The sequence below is a fragment of the Clinocottus analis genome, unplaced genomic scaffold (genome assembly GCF_023055335.1).
Source record: "Clinocottus analis isolate CAN_PGR_092001 unplaced genomic scaffold, fCliAna1.0.p SCAF_35, whole genome shotgun sequence".
Classification (NCBI taxonomy): domain Eukaryota; kingdom Metazoa; phylum Chordata; class Actinopteri; order Perciformes; family Cottidae; genus Clinocottus; species Clinocottus analis.
The window spans coordinates 1,364,779-1,382,103 of NW_027176098.1; the positions used below are offsets into that span (position 1 = coordinate 1,364,779).

Consider the following 17,325-nt stretch of genomic DNA (forward strand, 5'->3'; position numbering starts at 1 on the left):
GTCCGGCTGTCAATCACCAGCTGAGAGCCTGAAACCAAGAAGAATGAATAATAATTTGTTTTTTGATCTAAGATTCAAAAAGATTAACTGTCACAAATTTATCACAAAGATACATTTGATGGCACCGAGTACTTTACTTTTTACTTTTTGCTTGTTTTAGACGTCAGGTGTTTCGTGGCGTCCCACAGGGCTCAACATGAGGTCCTCCATAGTTTGTTCCGCTCTGACGCATAAAATATGCGAAACGTCTGCAGGTGTTTGAGAATTTGCTTTAAAGAAAAAGAGGTCCATTCTGGATCATAAACTGTTCACTTGTATCCAGAAGTCTATCGCGCAAATGTTGTATTCTTGTTGTTGGTTTCCATTTGAAACAAACGTGGTCAAATCAATAAAAGTAAGTGCGTATCAATTTGTCGGGTTTGGTGGAATGGACTGGAGGAGGAAATGTAGGTTTAAAAAGATGGTGGCATTGTTGTTGTTGTTGGTTTCCTTTTTCTCTTCCACATTCACGACCGGGTCGTTGCTGATTATTACGTTTGAGTTGTGAGGGTTCAATGTTTATTTTTTGAAAAGAAGTAAATACTCAACTGGATGACAAACGGATTAAGTCTGTTTTTTAAATGCAGTTGTAAGATTAAAGACTTGATCATACGACTTCGTACCAGCGTGGTGTCTGTCCTGCTGCTTGCTGTCTTGATTCTGGTTCTGGTTCTGGCGCAGGTTCTGGTTCAGGTTCTGGTTCTTCCCTTTACGCTGAAGGTCTGGATGTCCGGGCGGCGCCGCACCGTTCGGGTGCTTCAGAGGCGGAGGCTCAGGGAACTCTGCAGAGAGGACATTTCACTGGGAAACACAAAACCAGTCGTCTGGACTCTGGCTCTGCGCCGGTGTTACTGGTGCACAGCCGGTAAACGGACTCCACCAGGTAACAAGACACGAGGTGTCGCGTTACATCCCTGCACTGTTCATCGCTTCCCTTCAGCTTAAACCAGCTGGAACGAAGACGTCTCAAAGCTTCTCAAAGCCCAGTTTTACTGGCTTTTTCCTGCTGTACTGCTTCATTATATTATTGTTATCATTATGAAAAATGTTGAGTTTGTTCTCATCGTATCGGTCGGCGTTCAATCGTCTGCTTCTGCTGCTGAAACATAAACTTTGCGACTTTAATTTTTTTAAAAAGCTGTTGTCATCTTTGCGGCTCCGATCATGTGATCTGCCACGCTGCCTCTGGTTGGCCGGCGGCTCGGCGACGTACCCGCCATCTTGTCGTCCTCGGGGGTCTGGGAGTCCGAGCTGCTGCTCTCCTCCATCTCCTGCCTCCTCTGTCTCACCGCCACGTCCAGGTCGCAGAAATCACCCGGAAAGCTCTGCAGGGACACGCGACACAAGGTCACGACCTCCAGAGAAACAGGAAGTCTGAGAGGAAGTCACTCGTGAGAACGCTTGGGACGAATCAAAAAGATCGTTCTCATCTTCAAGAGCCAAAACCTACTAAATACTAAACTCAATCATCTAAAAAAACTAAAACATTCAGACTGTGTGATCATGAATATGGGAAAGTTTGGAGTGATGATTAAAACCGACAAACAATCTGTGCAGAAAGCTTGTTTTAAATGTCAGATGTTTCGTGGCGTCCCGCAGGGCTCAACATTAGGTCCTCCATAGTTTGTTCCATTCTGATGCGACACTTCTGCAGGTGTAGAAATTAGTGAATTAAACTTTGATATGAAAGTAAACTTTTCTGGTGTTTGACCACGTTGAATAAAATACAGTTTGAAATCAACGATCACTATTGTTTAGATAATGTTTCCTTTACGTTTTTACAGACTCATTTGTAAGAAAAAAAAAGAACTACAACGTCCGTGCGGTTGTCGTCTGACCTACCAGAGGGAAGCGAGGCGTCAGTGGTGACCTTTGACCTCTGAAGCTGTTCGCTGCTGAGGACGGGACGGGGCTGCTGCACGGACTCTTCTCCTGCGACGTCCAATCAGATAGAAGAAATAGAAGAAGAAAAAAAAAGAAGTTTGCGCTCTAAAAAATAAAAATTCTCTCAAAAAAAACTACACTCCCAAAAAAAAATTGCGGTCTCAAAAAAAAATTTGTGCTCTCAGTTTTTTTTTTGAGAGCGCACTTTTTTTTTCGGTCGCAAATTCTTTTTTTTGAGAGTGCAGTTTTTTTTGAGAGGACTTATTTTTTAGAGAGCAAATTTCTTTTTGAGAGCGTTTAAAAAAAATTTGAGCATTTTGTGAATTGAGAGCAATAATTTACCTACAGACAAGAAATTTGCTCGGGTAAAAAAGACACAAATCCCTTCATAATGTATTCGTTGTCACAATGAGAGATTTGTTTTTGACGACTCAGAAAACTACAAAAAGACTGAACAGCTCCCAGGGTCAATGAAATATTCTGGATTTTAGGGGTTAAAATCTTCAGCGAATGAATCTGCATCGACCACTTTAACGAACAACGTTAGATAAGACAGAAAAAGGTCAAAGAATTTAATTTTAGAATAAAAAAACACCTCGAAAATAGTCAAACAAATGGACATGTTAAAGGTTTTAGGGGAAAAGATCGTGCTGCATGTGTGAGGTCATGTGACCTACCTCCAGATGGAGGCAGATGGACATCAGGAACTTGTAGGTGTTGTCTCTGGACATGAAGGACACGAAGACGTACTGCAACAAGACGCACAAACGCTTACAGCTTTTATTAACCCCGCTGTGGTTCGTTAAAGGAGGCGGAGCCTCGGCGTCCTCACCCTGTCGTTGGCGGTGGCGATCACCAGCGCGTTGGGCAACAAGATGGCGGTCTTCGTCTTCTTGACGTGCGTGACGGACATCACGGGGATGGCGATCTGGGACGGACAAACCTCAGGATGAACAGCTGGGGGGCGACTTTCTCTGTCTGCCGGTCCAGAATCACTCAGACGCCGTTACACACGTTTATATGTTGTGTTGATATGCATATTGTGTTAATGTGCATATTGTGTAAACTGTGTTGGCCAGGACCTTTAATGGACAACAGACTGTTGTGTTTCGAATCTTTCTTGTTTTAGTTTTGTGTCTCTTTCTAGTCCTTATGTGTCTCTTTATAGTTGTTTTGTGTCTCTTTGTAGTTTTGTGTCTGTTTGTAGTTGTTTTGTGTCTCTTTATAGTTGTTTTGTGTCTGTTTGTAGTTTTGTGTCTGTTTGTAGTTGTTTAGTGTTTCTTTATAGTTGTTTTGTGTCTCTTTGTATTTGTTTTGTGTCTCTTTCTAGTTGTGTTGTGTCTCTTTCTAGTTGTTTTGTGTCTTTTTGCAGTGGTTTTGTGTGTCTTTCTAATTGTTTTGTGTCTCTTTGCAGTGGTTTTGTGTCTCTGTCTAGTTGTTTTGTGTCTCTTTCTAGTTGTTTTGTGTCTCTTTCTAGTTGTTTTGTGTCTCTTTCTAGTTGTGTTGTGTCTCTTTCTAGTCCTTATGTGTCTCTTTGTAGTTGTTTTGTGTCTCTTTGCAGTGGTTTTGTGTCTCTTTCTAGTTGTTTTGTGTCTCTTTCTAGTTGTTTTGTGTCTCTTTCTAGTTGTTTTGTGTCTCTTTCTAGTTGTGTTGTGTCTCTTTCTAGTACTTATGTGTCTCTTTGTAGTTGTTTTGTGTCTCTTTATGGTTTTTTGTGTCTCTTTCTATTCCTTACGTGTCTCTTTGTAGTTTTGTGTCTCTTTCTAGTTTTGTGTCTCTTTGTAGTTGTGTTGTATCTCTTTGTAGTTTTGTGTCTCTTTCTTGTTGTGCTCAGCGTGTGAAGCTTCACCAGGTGAACATTAATCCTTTAGGCCAAACATGTCTCATCAAATCAAACTTTTTTTGTCTTTTTGAAATGTTTCAGCTTGAAATATAAAACCCTGGTATGTCTGGGATGAAAGGAAACGTTACCGTTCTCCTCCGTCCTAGTTCACGGTACCTTTGTGTCTTTTCCAAACACCTTGGAGTGGAAGCAGATCCAGTGGTCAGACACGAACATGCGGCCCTGGTACAGGATGTCCTTCTGCAGAGCACAGGTGTAACCTGACAAGCAGGTGAAGAGCATCAGCCTCCTGATGGGAACACGAGCAGACAGCAAGGGAGCCACAAGTCTGTAACGCTAACCTGCACTCTACCTGGTTCTGGACACTTTGACCAGAAAGACACACAAAAGAACTAGAAAGAGACACAAAACAACTAGAAAGACACACAAAAGAACTAGAAAGACACACAAAACAACTAGAAAGACACACAAAACAACTAGAAAGACACACAAAAGAACTAGAAAGACACACAAAACAACTAGAAAGAGACTTCACCTTCACTTCATCTTCACCTCTCCATCTTCACCTCCTCATCTTCACCTCCTCATCTTCACCTCTACACCTTCACCTCTCCATCTTCACCTCTACACCTTCACCTCTCCATCTTCACCTCTTCATCTTCACCTCTACACCTTCACCTCTTCATCTTCACCTCTTCATCTTCACCTCTCCATCTTCACCTCTACACCTTCACCTCTCCATCTTCACCTCTTCATCTTCACCTCTCCATCTTCACCTCTCCATCTTCACCTCTTCATCTTCACCTCTCCATCTTCACCTCTCCATCTTCACCTCTCCATCTTCACCTCTCCATCTTCACCTCTCCATCTTCACCTCTACACCTTCACCTCTCCACCTTCACCTCTACACCTTCAGCTGGCGCTCTGGTTCCTCCTCCAGTAGTTCAGATGCAGCAGAGCAGTAGTGATCATTGGTGACTTACTCTGTCTGAGTTGTTCCTCTCTGCTGATCTCCTTGAACAATTTGTGGTACTGGCAGTTGCTCTTTGAAAGCTGCAACACACACACACACACACACACACACACACACACACACACACACACACACACACACACACACACACACACACACACATAATGCATATATAAAGGTACATTTGGTAAATGTGTATCTTTTTTACCCAAGAAAACGTTTAGTTTGTAAGTAAATTATCTTCAAATTTTTGGTCTAAAAAAAGTGCTTTAAAAAAAAAAAGATTGCGAAAAAAAAAATAATTGAAAAATGTGCTCTAAAAAAAAAATTGCTCCAAAAAAAAAAGCTAAAAAAAAAAAGTTCTTTAAAAAAAAAAAAACTCTAAAAAAAAAGGTTGACGCCCGAGTAACTTTCTCAACTCCTGCAGCTAAAACGCGTCATAGTTGCGTCAGCCAATCAGCGTTGAGATGGTCTGCTCGTCACCACCGTCCTGCCGGTACTGAACCAAACTGCTGCCGGTCACCCGGAAGCAGCTGATAGCTTCATTCAGGCTGTTGTGGGACGAGGAGACTGTTATGAACCAGACACATGGAGGTGATGTCCACACGGTTTAGTGACGTCAACAACAAGTACAAAGCAGACCCAGCGGTTGTTTCATCTTTAGTCTAAAACGGAAAAGATCTCCTTTCAAGGAGAAAAGCGGCGGAGATAAGCCACGCCCCCTTTGTCTTGCCGCTTTTGGTGTGAACGCACCATAACAAGAGGTCACGTGAGGACACGGAGGTAAGATGACATCATATTGCTCTGTTGTCAACATTATTTTAAATGTAGCAGCACTTTGTTTTCATGTTGTTGGTGTTGTGGTGTGTGTGTGAGCCCAGAGCCCAGTGGAGTCCACCAATAGGAACTCCTGTCTCATCCAGCAGCGCAGGCCCCGCCCACAACGCGACTTGGAACTCTTTGGATTGAGAGCAGAGCATTTCTTTTGTAGAGCTTTTTTTGGGCGAATTTTTTTTTTGGGAGAGAATTTTTTTTTAAAATTTTTTTGAAAGCAGTTGTTTTTTTTTCCGAAGAGAACTTTTTTTTTTTTTTGAGCAAACATTTTTTTTGAGTGAATTTTTTTTTTTAAAGCATTTTTTTTTTTTTGAGAGCAATTTTTTTTGAGAATTCTTTTTTTTTAAGAGATTTTTTTTTTTGGAGAGAATTTTTTTTTTTTTTTGAGCAAAAAATTTTGTTGAGAGAAATTTTTTTTTTGAAAGCGTTTTTTTTTTGGAAAGCAATTTTTTTTAGAGAATTCGTTTTTTTTAAGAGAAATTTTTTTTTTTGAGCAAATTTTTAGTTTTGAGAGCAAATTAATCTTCTGGACTGAAACTGTTTGACATTTTGTGGCCTTATGACATAAACATGAGGACGTTTAAGTTTTCCTCGTCAATAATGTAAACATGTATCAGTCACATGAATATGAATGAAAGGAAAGGGTTGATGGATGGTGGTGTATTCATTATAGATGAGTTTATGAACCGGTCGATGCTCACAGCGAACCGTGCTCTCTGTGTCCACTTGCACACCCACTTTACACATCAGCAATGATGTCACTCGCTGATGACCGATGATGTCACCAGTGATGACATCAGACAAAGATACTTCTGAGCGCTCACCTGGCTGTAGTGAGACTTCTTCCTCTCTATCTTGGAGTCGGCGTCCGTCTGGACCTGAGTCAGCAGAGAGTGATCGAAGGTCTTTGATCTGCGGGCGGAGAGGAACGACTTGGTTCATTCTCTCTCCTGACCACCAGGGGACGACTCTCTGGTTGTATAGAAGTCTATGCTTCATGTGTTAAAGATGCATTCTCTCTCCTGACCACCAGGGGGTGACTCCTCTGGTTGTATAGAAGTCTATGCTTCATGTGTTAAAGCTGCATTCTCTCTCCTGACCACCAGGGGGTGACTCCTCTGGTTGTATAGAAGTCTATGCTTCATGTGTTAAAGCTGCATTCTCTCTCCTGACCACCAGGGGGCGACTCCTCTGGTTGTATAGAAGTCTATGCTTCATGTGTTAAAGCTGCATTCTCTTTCCTGACCACCAGAGGGAGTGTAATTAATCTACCAACCTGACCAACGCCGGCTTCCTGCGGCCCGACAGCTCCGGGTCGACGGCCTGCGGCGGCTCTTTGAGCGTCCGCTCGCGCCTCGGACGCTCCTCCACGTTTTCTGCATCGGAACTGAGATTTAAAACCAAAAACAACACAATTATTACCAGGTGACAAGAAACTGAACACATTAACGATAGATAACCATGTCATAAATAATGTGCGACAATCGTCACGTTGAGCTCGACAAAACGTTTAAAAGATCCAAGTTTCAAGTTTCAAGAGCTGCAAGCAGAAGATGAAACAGGTGTTTTTACTCTGAGTCTCCACACCAGACTCCATTCAAAAGTCGGGCATTTTAATTCATATATATATATTTAAAAACTCTAGAACTTTTATAAATCATCAAGTTTACAACGTTTGCAGAAATAACATTTTCATTTGTTAAACGTTCCTAAAAAAACCCACAAAGTAAACGTGAAGCTTGTGAAACGTGTGTTCAGTTTCTCGATGACCTCAACGACTCGTTCACTTGTCGGTCAGCAGATAAAGAGTTTTATCTCTCAGGAGCAACGGCCCCCCGACCAACATGCAGGCAGCTGTTCACTATTTAATAAACACACAAAAACACATAGAATACACATAAAAAACACACAAAAACACAACAATAACAAAATAAAATCATATAAAAACACACAGAAAACAAAGAAAGAACACAAAAACATGACAACAAAAAATAAAAACATACAAAAACACACAAAAAAACATAAAAAAGACAAAATAAACAGACAGAAACAAACAAAAAACGCACAAAAACACACAAAAAACACAAACAGAACTTAAAGAAGCCCGTTGTTACGATAACTGAGACTCCTTCTGTGAAGGATGAAGTAAAACTACAACAACCACCAGCACCGGTACCATCAACAGTACCGGTAACACTACCACTGCCAGTACCACAGTACCAGTACCACAGTACCAGTACCACCAGTACCAGTACCACAGTACCAGTACCTCTCACTCACTGGTAGTCTCGGCCTCCTCTGCTTCTCTTCCTGGCGTCTTCCTGCTGCTTCACTTCCGTCATCACACTGACCGAGCAGCCGACTCTCAGAGTGTGAGTCTGTGTGTGAATCTGTGTGTGTGTGTGTGTGTGTGTGTGTGTGTCTGTGTGTGTGTGTGTGTGTGTGTGACGGGGATCTGACTCCTCCGCTCCCTCACCTGTCCGTGTGGGGGCGTGTCCTCTGGGCCTCCTGGGCTCACGTGTCACGGCCAATCGGACGGCAGGACGGGGTGTGTGTGTGTGTGTGTGTGTGTGTGTGTGTGTGTGTGTGTGTGTGTGTGTGTGTGTGTGTGTGTGTGTGTGTGTGTGTTTAAACCTTTGAGCGGTGACATTTCACCAGCTTTGTTTGGAGAGTAAAGTTTCATTCTGTTCTCTGACATGAAGCTGGTATTCATGTCAGAGAGAAGCTGGTTACCCACAAAGCTCTCTGTTTACACAGGAACCTCTTCCTCCTCTTCTTCCTCCTCCTCTTCCTCCTCTCGTTCCTCCTCCTTTTTTAAATAATGGGACTCAATGGGGAAATCTTCAAGTCATCTTCAACTTCCAACGTTTACAGGTTCTTCATACGTTCAGCTAGAGACAATATGTTTTGAAATATTCAAATTATTAAGCTTTTGATGAAATTAGAAATGAATGGTTTCCAGAGAAGAACATCTTCAAATCCTCTTAAACTTCTCCAACTCCAAAATGCTAAAACTGCACCGTTTAAAATGTTGAGCTTCAACACTTTCATCAGCTAGTTTTCTATATTTTCAGCTATATTCAGCTATATTACGCTATATTCAGCTTTCTTTCAGCTATTTTAAGCTATATTTAGCTATTTAAAAAAAATAGCTCTGTATTTTAATGAATATTATTCATGTGAGAGAAGCACGATATCTGATGCTCGAGAGCTTTTGTTCCCATTCATCGGGCTCATGACAATTCCTTTATTCATATTCTTTTGTTCATAATAATCATAATCATGTGTATTGACCACCTCCCCATGTGAAGCGCTGGCGGCTCCGCAGCGCCCCCTGTGGCCACGCAGCGCACCTGTGTGAGCAGGTGAGCTGCTGGTCCGGTCTGCCTCACCTGAACCAACAGACTCTCACCACAGCGCCCCCGCGTGGACAACTCCGAGACTGCAGCCTGCTTTATTTGTGTTTATTTTGTATTTTTTAACAATCAAATGTGTGGATTCTGAGTCCAGATGATTTCACAGCCTTCACTGCAGGATGAGGACGTTTATTATTATTATTATTATTATTATTATTATTATTATTATTATTATTATTATTATTATTATTATTATAACAACATGAGAGACGATAGAATGCAATCATCATTTTATTAGTTTAGTTTCTCATTTCTCAGTGTTTCTGGATCTTTTTGTATATATTGTTTTGCTTTAGTTGTGTTTTTTGATGAATGAAGGTATATTTCTTAGTATTTATGTATATTTCAGATTGGGCAGCAGCTCCATCATGAGACCTGAGACCTCCAGCTGTCAGTCAGCCGGTGGACCGGGATCCACACCGGATCCAGACCGGATCCACACCGGATCCACACCGGATCCAGACCTCACTGCGGCGGGCCGACGAGCACCTGAATGCTGATTATTTCAGAGAAGAGCGCGCGGAGAGATGAACCGCTTCCTGCACGGAGGGCTGCTGGCGGACTGCAGGGAGCTCAGCCACACCGCCTCCTCCTCCTCCTCCTCCTTCTTCATCACCTCCTCCTCCTCCTCCTCCTTCTCCTCCAGCGCCGCTGGCTCAGCCGACAGACACGCGGCCCTGCCCTCGCTCCAGACCCGGGGACCTGGCGGGTCGGAGCCGAGGAGATCCGCGTTTAAACGCAGCCGCGCCGGTCGGGAGGGGCGAGAGGAACCGGCGGAGGAACCGGCGGAGGAGGAAGAGGAGGAGAATCACTCCGCGGCCGCGGGAGAGCGCAGCGGCGGCGGCGACGGGCCCGGGGAGCGGCGGCGGCGGCGGCGCGAGGCTCAAGGACGCAGCGTCGCGGGAGACGGAGCCGGGATGCTGTCAGCCTGCAGCGGGCAGAGCGGCGGCGGCGGCGGCGGAGAGATGCCCGCGGCCGCCGCGCCATGCGCCAAGAGCCGCGAGGAGAGGAAGGGGAAGAACGTGATCCGGGGCTGGAAGAGGGACCGGGACAGAGACCGGGACAGCGCCGCTCCTCCTCCCGCCTGGACGAGGAAAGAGAAGCCCGGCGACGGCTCGTCTCCTCCTCCTCTTCCTCCTCCTCTTCCTCCTCCTCCTCCCCCCTCCGCCGTCTTCCTCCCGTCGCGCGCCCTGCCCGAGCATCCTCTCTGCCCTCACGGCGCAGGACTCTGCCACTGCGCCGCGCCGGAGCCCCGGTTCCCCCCGGGAGACAACGGCGACATTAACCACGTCAACAACAACAAGAGCGGCAACGGCAACAGCAACAACAACAGCGGCAACAACAGCGGCAACCAGAGCGCGCTGGATTGTGGAGTAAAAGGCGGCGGCGGCGCGCTCGTTGTCCGGCGGCAGCATGACGACACGCCGGCGGCCAAGAAGCAGCGAGCAGCCGAGAAGGTAAGCCGAGCAGCGGGGGGGCCGACGGGCCCTGAACGCAACGCAGACACACCTGCAGCGGCGCCACGGCCGCAGGTAGACACGCACAGCGGAGAGGGGCGCGCGGGCCTCACGGCCATATACATTATTATATATCATATATACATTATTATACATCATATCTACATTATTATACATCATATCTACATTATTATATATCATATCTACATTATTATACATCATATCTACATTATACATCATACAGACATCCATAGTCAGGGCAGTGAAGGCCACACAGCAGCTTTAAGACGAGAAGCTCTTTATTCTTTATTCTCTTTTGTTGTTGCTCAGCTGCGTCTGCTCATATTTAATATGTTGTTGTTAATATTATTATTATTGTTGTAACATGCTGATGGACAGAGATGGGTTGCTTTTTGTCTTTTGGAGAGATGAAGAGAGGAGGCAGCACTGTGTCCTCCTCCTCCTCTTCCTCCTCCTCTTCCTCGCTTTACTTGTGTTTCTTTACTTCTCTTCGTTGTTTCTGTGAATCAAAACTAGTAAAATCAGATGTGAGAGGAAAAGAGTTTTCCTTCTTTCAGGAATAAACATTTCTGAGTTTCAGAAACATCGTTGAGCGACACTTCTTCTTTTAAATAAGTCTTCTGCATCAGGAGGAGAGAGGAGGAAGAGAGGAGGAGACAGGAGAGGAGAGAGAAGAGGAAGAGAGGAGGAGAGAGGAGAGGAGAGAAGGATGTGACAGAAGACTGAAAAAAAGACACAGATGTCCAACAGGAGTTATTTATTTATTTATTTGTAGTCGAGGCCTCGATGCTGCTTTGTTTATTTGTTGATCTGAAGGATTCACACACACACACACACACACACACACACACACACACACACACACACACACACACACACACACACACACACACACACACACACAGTGATTCATCGTGAGCGTCTGAAGCGTTAAAACATGAAGAACAATAATAAAGCTGCTGATTGGAGACGTGATCAATAATCATTAATACTCATTGGAACCATCAGAAGGAGAGAAGGAGAAAGGAGAGAAGGAGATAAGAAGATAAGGAGGAAGTGACTTCTGAGTGACTTTTCTCTTTGAAGTAGCGTGTGAACGCCTCGTGTTCCTTATTGGGAAGATTGAAATGAATCCATTCAAGTCATGAGTTTGTTAGATTTTATGATGCGTTTAATTTAAATTGAATCAAAAGTGGATTAACTGGATGCCCCCTGCTGGCAGGAGCCAACGTGGATATCACACAAAGCTTATGAATATCGTTTAATTAGAGACAACCGGGTATTAATTACACTGCACACAGACGGACGAACAGATCTGCTTAAATTTCAATCAATACAGGTCGACAGGAGCGCCACCAGCTCACTTCCTCCCATGGAAGTGCAGAATTACAGTGAGAATTACAGAGGAGAGCTAGTAGCGTTAGCAGCACCGCTAACAGAGAACCAGCAGGAGGAGAGCTAGTAGCGTTAGCAGCACCGCTAACAGAGAACCAGCAGGAGGAGAGCTAGTAGCGTTAGCAGCACCGCTAACAGAGAACCAGCAGGAGGAGAGCTAGTAGCGTTAGCAGCACCGCTAACAGAGAACCAGCAGGAGGAGAGCTAGTAGCGTTAGCAGCACCGCTAACAGAGAACCAGCAGGAGGAGAGCTAGTAGCATTAGCAGCACCGCTAACAGAGAACCAGCAGGAGGAGAGCTAGTAGCGTTAGCAGCACCGCTAACAGAGAACCAGCAGGAGGAGAGCTAGTAATGTTAGCAGCTCTGCTAACGGAGAACCAGTTAGCTCTCCTCCTGTTGATTCACCGTTAGCGGTGCTGCTAACGCTACTAGCTCTCAACCCAGAGTCTAAACACTGATTGGCTGTTTACAAAGTCACATGATCAGAGATCAGAGACCAGAGGAACATGCATGACGTCCTGGTCACATGATCTACATGATCACATATTTGTTGAGATGTTTCAGCTGTTCCGTTGTAGCATCACGGCTAACGAAACAGAAACATGCAAAGTAAACATGTAAAAACAGATTCAAGGCAAATGAAGCAGAAAACGGTCAGAAGTTTAAGTCAAAAAGTTTACTTTCATTTTGGTAGAAAGTCTCCTGATGTCCATCAGCACTTTGATGCTGTTTCTGCTTTTCATTTTTCAAAACAATACATCGGCTGCAGCTGAGAACCTCGGCGGGCGTCGAACTCTCAGTGAGACGTTTTCCCAAAGAAATACTCGTTTTGAATCTCTGAAGGCACAAAATGTCCGCCTGACATCTGAGACGTGCGCAGCGTCGACGTTAGCGGCTGCTAATGATGTTTCATATCAGGTCCCAAGGAGCCGGATGACGTGTTGACTGTTGATTGTTGTTTGTTTGTCTCACGTCTCACGTCTGATGTTGAACCCAACGTCAAAGTAAAATCCTCATTTTGTGGAAACATTTCTGGCAAATAAACGGTTTCTGATTCTGATTCTGATCAAGAAAAAACACCCAAAAAAAGAAAAGAAAAACATGTCCGTTACCTGATTTGACCTGTAAAGGTCTAACGATGAAGAAAAGCAGGAAGTCGACTCGTGTTGCTGAACGTTCGTCAAAAGAAAAGAGAAGGAACCTTCGTAGGATACCAAAGGAACCAGCTGAGGACGCTTCAACTGCAAAACTGTCAAATCTCTTCTTTCTCATTGGTCAGTTGGATTTCTGGATTTATTTACTTTACTTATCAGGTTGTTTCGTAACAGCTGGGTGGATTTGTGCCGAGTGTTTTTACATCAGCTCGCTCTCTGTTCAGAACCCTGAACCTGAACCTGAACCTGACCTGAACCTGAACCTGAACCTGAACCTGAACCTGACCTGAACCTGAACCTGAACCTGAACCTTCCTCCTGTCGGGGTCTAAACTCTCAGAATATCTCACGTTCAGATTGTCATGAAATGTTTTGCTCACGTCGTCGGCGTTCCTCCAGAAGCCGACGCCTCCACGCGCTGTCGACATGCATCAGAGAAACAACGCGCCGTCTTTCTGTCTTTCATTCTTTTATTTCACGCTCAATTCTTTTTAGAAACTGTGATTTATTTTCTACACAAAGTGTTTGTCCTTGAACATTACTGATACAGCGCGGCCTCGCGTGCATCACCGCTCGATTCAAACGCCGCGGAAGACAAAGCAAAGAAAAAGCAAATCTGTTGTGTTTGTGATGAACACATGAACATTTAGAAGAAAAAGGATAAGTTCCACATCGGGATCAATCATCTGCATCACAGACTTTGTAATGAAGCTCAAAAACAAGATGGCCGAGTGCAGCAGGAGTTCGCCCACAGCATCGCTTCCCCACTCCGGCCCCAGAAGAAGTTTCCAGAGCGTCCATCCGGCCTCAGAGCGGCTCGTCCGAAAGGAAACGCCGACAAACGACCACGACCGCCGTCCAGGAAGGAATGGCCTCGCGCCTTGTTTTTTATTCCAGGTCTTCTGGACGCGGCAGGAGGCGGAGCTCCAGACGAGGCTTTCATCTCCGCCGAGGAGGAGAAACGAGGAGAGTTTAGTGGAGCGGCGGTCAGAGAGCTGCCGGCGGTTATTTTAAAAAATGTTGTCATGATTTTACCCCCTTTGAAGAGGGTTAAACGTTTCGATTTTTTTTTTCAACAAAATACTGAAAATATTCATTCTGATACTCTGATTGAGCTTCGGTCCTCCATCCTGCAGTAAACATGAAGACACACACACACGTGTGTGACCCACAACATGGAGTCCTCACACAATCGATCCTATGACATCACATGAAAGGTTGAAGCGACGCGTCACCGTCAGCTCGATACAGGAAGACTTTTAAAATGAACTTCTGTCTTCACAGGAAACAACTTAGTTAGGTTCAGGTAACACAACTAATTAGTTATGTTGAGACAACTAAACTACTCAGGTTTAAACAACATAGTTAAGTTGAGACAACCTAACCACTTCGTTGGGTTTAAACAACGAAACTACTCAGTTATGTTGAGACAACTAAACTACTTAGGTTTTTACAACCTAACTACGTAAGTTGGTTTAAACAACTGCACTTAGTTAAGTTGAGACAACTAAACCTCTTAGTTAAGTTGAGACAACCTAACTTCTTGGTTGAGTTGAGACAACCTAACTTCTTGGTTAGTTGAGACAACCTAACGTCTTGGTTGAGTTGAGACAACCTAACTTCTTGGTTGAGTTGACACAACCTAACTTCTTGGTTAGTTGACACAACCTAACGTCTTGGTTAGTTGAGACAACCTAACTTCTTGGTTGAGTTGAGACAACCTAACTTCTCGGTTGAGTTGAGACAACCTAACTTCTTGGTTGAGTTGAGACAACCTAACTTCTTGGTTGAGTTGAGACAACCTAACTTCTTGGTTGAGTTGGCACAACCTAACGTCTTGGTTGAGTTGAGACAACCTAACTTCTTGGTTAGTTGACACAACCTAACTTCTTGGTTGAGTTGAGACAACCTAACTTCTTGGTTAGTTGAGACAACCTAACGTCTTGGTTGAGTTGAGACAACCTAACTTCTTGGTTGAGTTGACACAACCTAACTTCTTGGTTAGTTGAGACAACCTAACTTCTTGGTTGAGTTGAGACAACCTAACGTCTTGGTTGAGTTGAGACAACCTAACGTCTTGGTTGAGTTGAGACAACCTAACTTCTTGGTTAGTTGAGACAACCTAACTTCTTGGTTGAGTTGACACAACCTAACTTCTTGGTTGGGAGCATCAGCAGCTGCTTTGGTTGAAATGAGCTCCGGCTGGTGACACTGAAGTGAACGTGTTACGTGATGAATGAATGAAAGTTGTCTTCTTGTTTCACTCGGAGAGGAGCAACTCTTTTCACACAACTACGTGAATGAACCCGTCCTGGTTGTGTTGATGTCGTCATATTCAGGCTGTTGTGCGTCGCTCGTGGCTGACCTGCGTGACAGGAAGTCCACGCGCTGGACTCCTGCAGGAGAACACGATGAACGACGAGCGACCTGCTGGCCGGACGAACCCGCTGCTCGAGGGTCGAGTCAGGCGAGGTCACGTGTGGGGTCGCGTTGTGAAAGAGAGCGTTTGCCCTTCACCTTGTTGTGCGTCAGTCTTCAGCCGTCCTGAAGGCGTGCAGGTCGAGTCCCTCCTGGATGAATAAAGTATAAATCTATCTCTCCACAACGCTGACGGCCTGCTTCGTAATGACGTCGTTATGAAAACGCCGCATGCAAGAAAACGCACAGGACTCTGGGAGAAGCGTTCACGGGAATCGGTCCCCCGGCATAATCAGCGTCTGATGGAGCGGCGGCGAGCGGAGAGGAAGTGTTGTTGGTTTTCACGTGTTTGAGCAGCAGCAGGAGTTATTATAGCAGTGAGTAATGTCACGCCATTAGAGCTCGTCTTTCAATGGGGAGGTAAGTGGTGTGTGTGTGTGTGTGTGTGTGTGTGTGTGTGTGTGTGTGTGTGTGTGTGTGTGTGTGTGTGTGTGTGTGTGACGCTGTAGGGAGAGATATAGAGAGAGCAGAAAAATGAGAGACAAAATGGGCAAAAAAAAGATGGCTACCATTCGCAAAAGAACACAAACACACACACAGATTGTCTGCACACACACTCTCTCACACACACACACACACACACACACACACAATGCTTCCTCTTTCAGCGGCCTGACAATAAAGACAGAGATGATTTCTGTCTGGGGGAAAAAAACTGTCGGTGTTGCTGCTCACTGGAGGATTTAATAGGAGGGGAGGAGGAAGAGGAGAGGAAGAGGAGGGGAGGAGGAGAGCGAGGAGGAGAGAGGAGGGAGGAGAGGAGGGGGAAGAGGACGTGAGGACAAGAAGAAAGGGAAGGAAGAGGAAAATAAGGTGCAGGAGAGATGGACGAAAGGAGGAAACGGATAAAAATTGAAAAAAAAATACAAAATAGAGATGGCAGAAAAGGGAAGGAAAGAGGGATGAGGGGCAAAGGAGGAGGAAGAGGAGGAAGAGCAAAATGGGAGAAAAAGAAAAGCAAATACAGGAAATAAGAAGAAGAAAAATGAAGAAAGGAAAGGAAAGAATAAAAGAGAACAGAAGCAGGTAAAAGAAAGGAGGAGTAATGAGGGAGGAAGAAAGGAGGTGAATCGAGGATGAGGAAAGACAGGAGAGGAAGGAAGGAAAAGGTGGGGAGGAGGGGAGGACATGAGGACAAGAACAAAGGACAAGAAGAGGGGAGGAAAGAGGGGATGAGGACTGAAAGAAAGGAAGAGGGGAGGACGTTTAAAAGGAAATGAAGAAATAACAGAAAAACAACAGATGAGGAAAAGAAGAGCAGGAAGACGAGAGACAGGAAATAGGAAGAAGAACAAATAATGGATGTGAGAAAAAGCGAAGAGAGGGACAGAGAGAGAGGAAAGAGGAAGAGGAGGAGGAGGAGGAGGAGGGAGAGACTGCAGAGGGAGGAGAGATGGAGTAAGGTTTGGGAGGAGGAGAGGAAAGAGGGGGGGACTGAGGACAAGAACAAGAGGAGGAGAGAGAGAGAGGTGAGATGAGGAGAAGAGAGGGAGAGAAAAGAGACGCGAAGGAAAGCAGAGGAGGAGGAGGATGAAGATGGATGAACATATTATAGATGTAAAGAATGAACATGTAAAGATGGAGAGATGTAAAGATGGAGAGATGGAGAGATGGATGGAATCTTTTTAAGGACATGATTTGTTTCTGAATTTCATAAAAATGTGATTTTTTTAAACGTAAAAACTGAAGATGAAGAAATTCCTCTTTGTTTAATTATAGATTTTAGATTTTTAGAGAGCAGCTGCCCCCCCCCCCCCCCCTCACACACACACACACACACACACACACACACACACAACATGGTTTGGGTGAATCCGGCTCCGTTGGTGTTC

General features: G+C 44.7%; 2 protein-coding genes across 2 annotated transcripts in view; one reads left to right on the forward strand and one right to left on the reverse strand.

The window, feature by feature from the left end:
* The window catches only part of LOC137799424 (GRAM domain-containing protein 2B), a 10,285-nt gene extending 2,370 nt beyond the window's left edge, over positions 1-7,915 (reverse strand). Inside the window, exons 1-11 of the mRNA XM_068596212.1 lie at positions 7,854-7,915; positions 6,850-6,960; positions 6,398-6,485; positions 4,750-4,819; positions 3,923-4,026; positions 2,756-2,851; positions 2,601-2,672; positions 1,882-1,971; positions 1,253-1,364; positions 663-821; positions 1-28 (exon numbers count right to left, since the gene is read on the reverse strand). The exon at positions 1-28 is cut by the window's left edge and continues 48 nt beyond it. Of these exons, the coding sequence (XP_068452313.1) occupies positions 1-28; positions 663-821; positions 1,253-1,364; positions 1,882-1,971; positions 2,601-2,672; positions 2,756-2,851; positions 3,923-4,026; positions 4,750-4,819; positions 6,398-6,485; positions 6,850-6,960; positions 7,854-7,915 (992 nt within the window). The remainder of the gene's footprint in view (positions 29-662; positions 822-1,252; positions 1,365-1,881; positions 1,972-2,600; positions 2,673-2,755; positions 2,852-3,922; positions 4,027-4,749; positions 4,820-6,397; positions 6,486-6,849; positions 6,961-7,853) is intronic.
* Positions 5,435-17,325, forward strand: part of znf608 (zinc finger protein 608) — a 32,986-nt gene continuing 21,095 nt past the window's right edge. Inside the window, exons 1-3 of the mRNA XM_068596270.1 lie at positions 5,435-5,522; positions 6,826-6,998; positions 9,339-10,446. Of these exons, the coding sequence (XP_068452371.1) occupies positions 9,517-10,446 (930 nt within the window). The 5' untranslated portion in view covers positions 5,435-5,522; positions 6,826-6,998; positions 9,339-9,516. The remainder of the gene's footprint in view (positions 5,523-6,825; positions 6,999-9,338; positions 10,447-17,325) is intronic.